The sequence below is a fragment of the Myotis davidii genome, unplaced genomic scaffold, assembly GCF_000327345.1.
Source record: "Myotis davidii unplaced genomic scaffold, ASM32734v1 scaffold299, whole genome shotgun sequence".
Lineage (NCBI taxonomy): Eukaryota > Metazoa > Chordata > Mammalia > Chiroptera > Vespertilionidae > Myotis > Myotis davidii.
In genome coordinates, this window is record NW_006293088.1 from 2,601,492 (window position 1) to 2,601,949 (window position 458).

General features: G+C 66.2%; 1 protein-coding gene across 1 annotated transcript in view; it reads left to right on the forward strand.

The window, feature by feature from the left end:
* Nucleotides 1-458, forward strand: part of ARHGEF19 (Rho guanine nucleotide exchange factor 19) — an 8,546-nt gene that overhangs the window by 1,594 nt on the left and 6,494 nt on the right. Inside the window, exon 3 of the mRNA XM_015565931.1 lies at nt 36-224. Coding sequence (XP_015421417.1) covers nt 36-224 — 189 coding nt within the window. The remainder of the gene's footprint in view (nt 1-35; nt 225-458) is intronic.

A 458-nucleotide genomic window follows, 5' to 3' on the forward strand; every position in this document is an offset into this window, starting at 1 on the left:
CAGGTAGCACCTCTCCCCCCAGGGTCGGGTCTGAGGCCGGGGCGCACGCGGCGGAGCCCCGACGTTCTCTCTCTCTAGGCTGGAATCGCAGGAAGAGCCGGCTCAGGGTTCCAGAAGCGCCAGCGAGCGACGACAGTCACGGTTCCTCCTTAACTGTACGCAGGAGGGGGCCGTGGAGGAAGGGGCTGCGGGTCCGGGGAAGCCGGGAAGCTGGGGTTCCGAGAGTTGAGAGGGAGAGAACGGAATCTCAGTCCCCAGCTCGGGGGGGCTAGCACGCAGCTGGTGTTCAAGCATTGTTTATGGAATGAGTGAGTGAATGAATGAATGAATGAATGAATGAATGAATTCACTGTCCCGCTGCTTGGTGAGTGAGGTGGGCCCTGGGGCGCCGGGAGGAGCCGGGCCGCGGCAGGCGGGCGCCCCCCGCGCTCCCCCCCCGTCCCCCCCCCCCCGCCCTC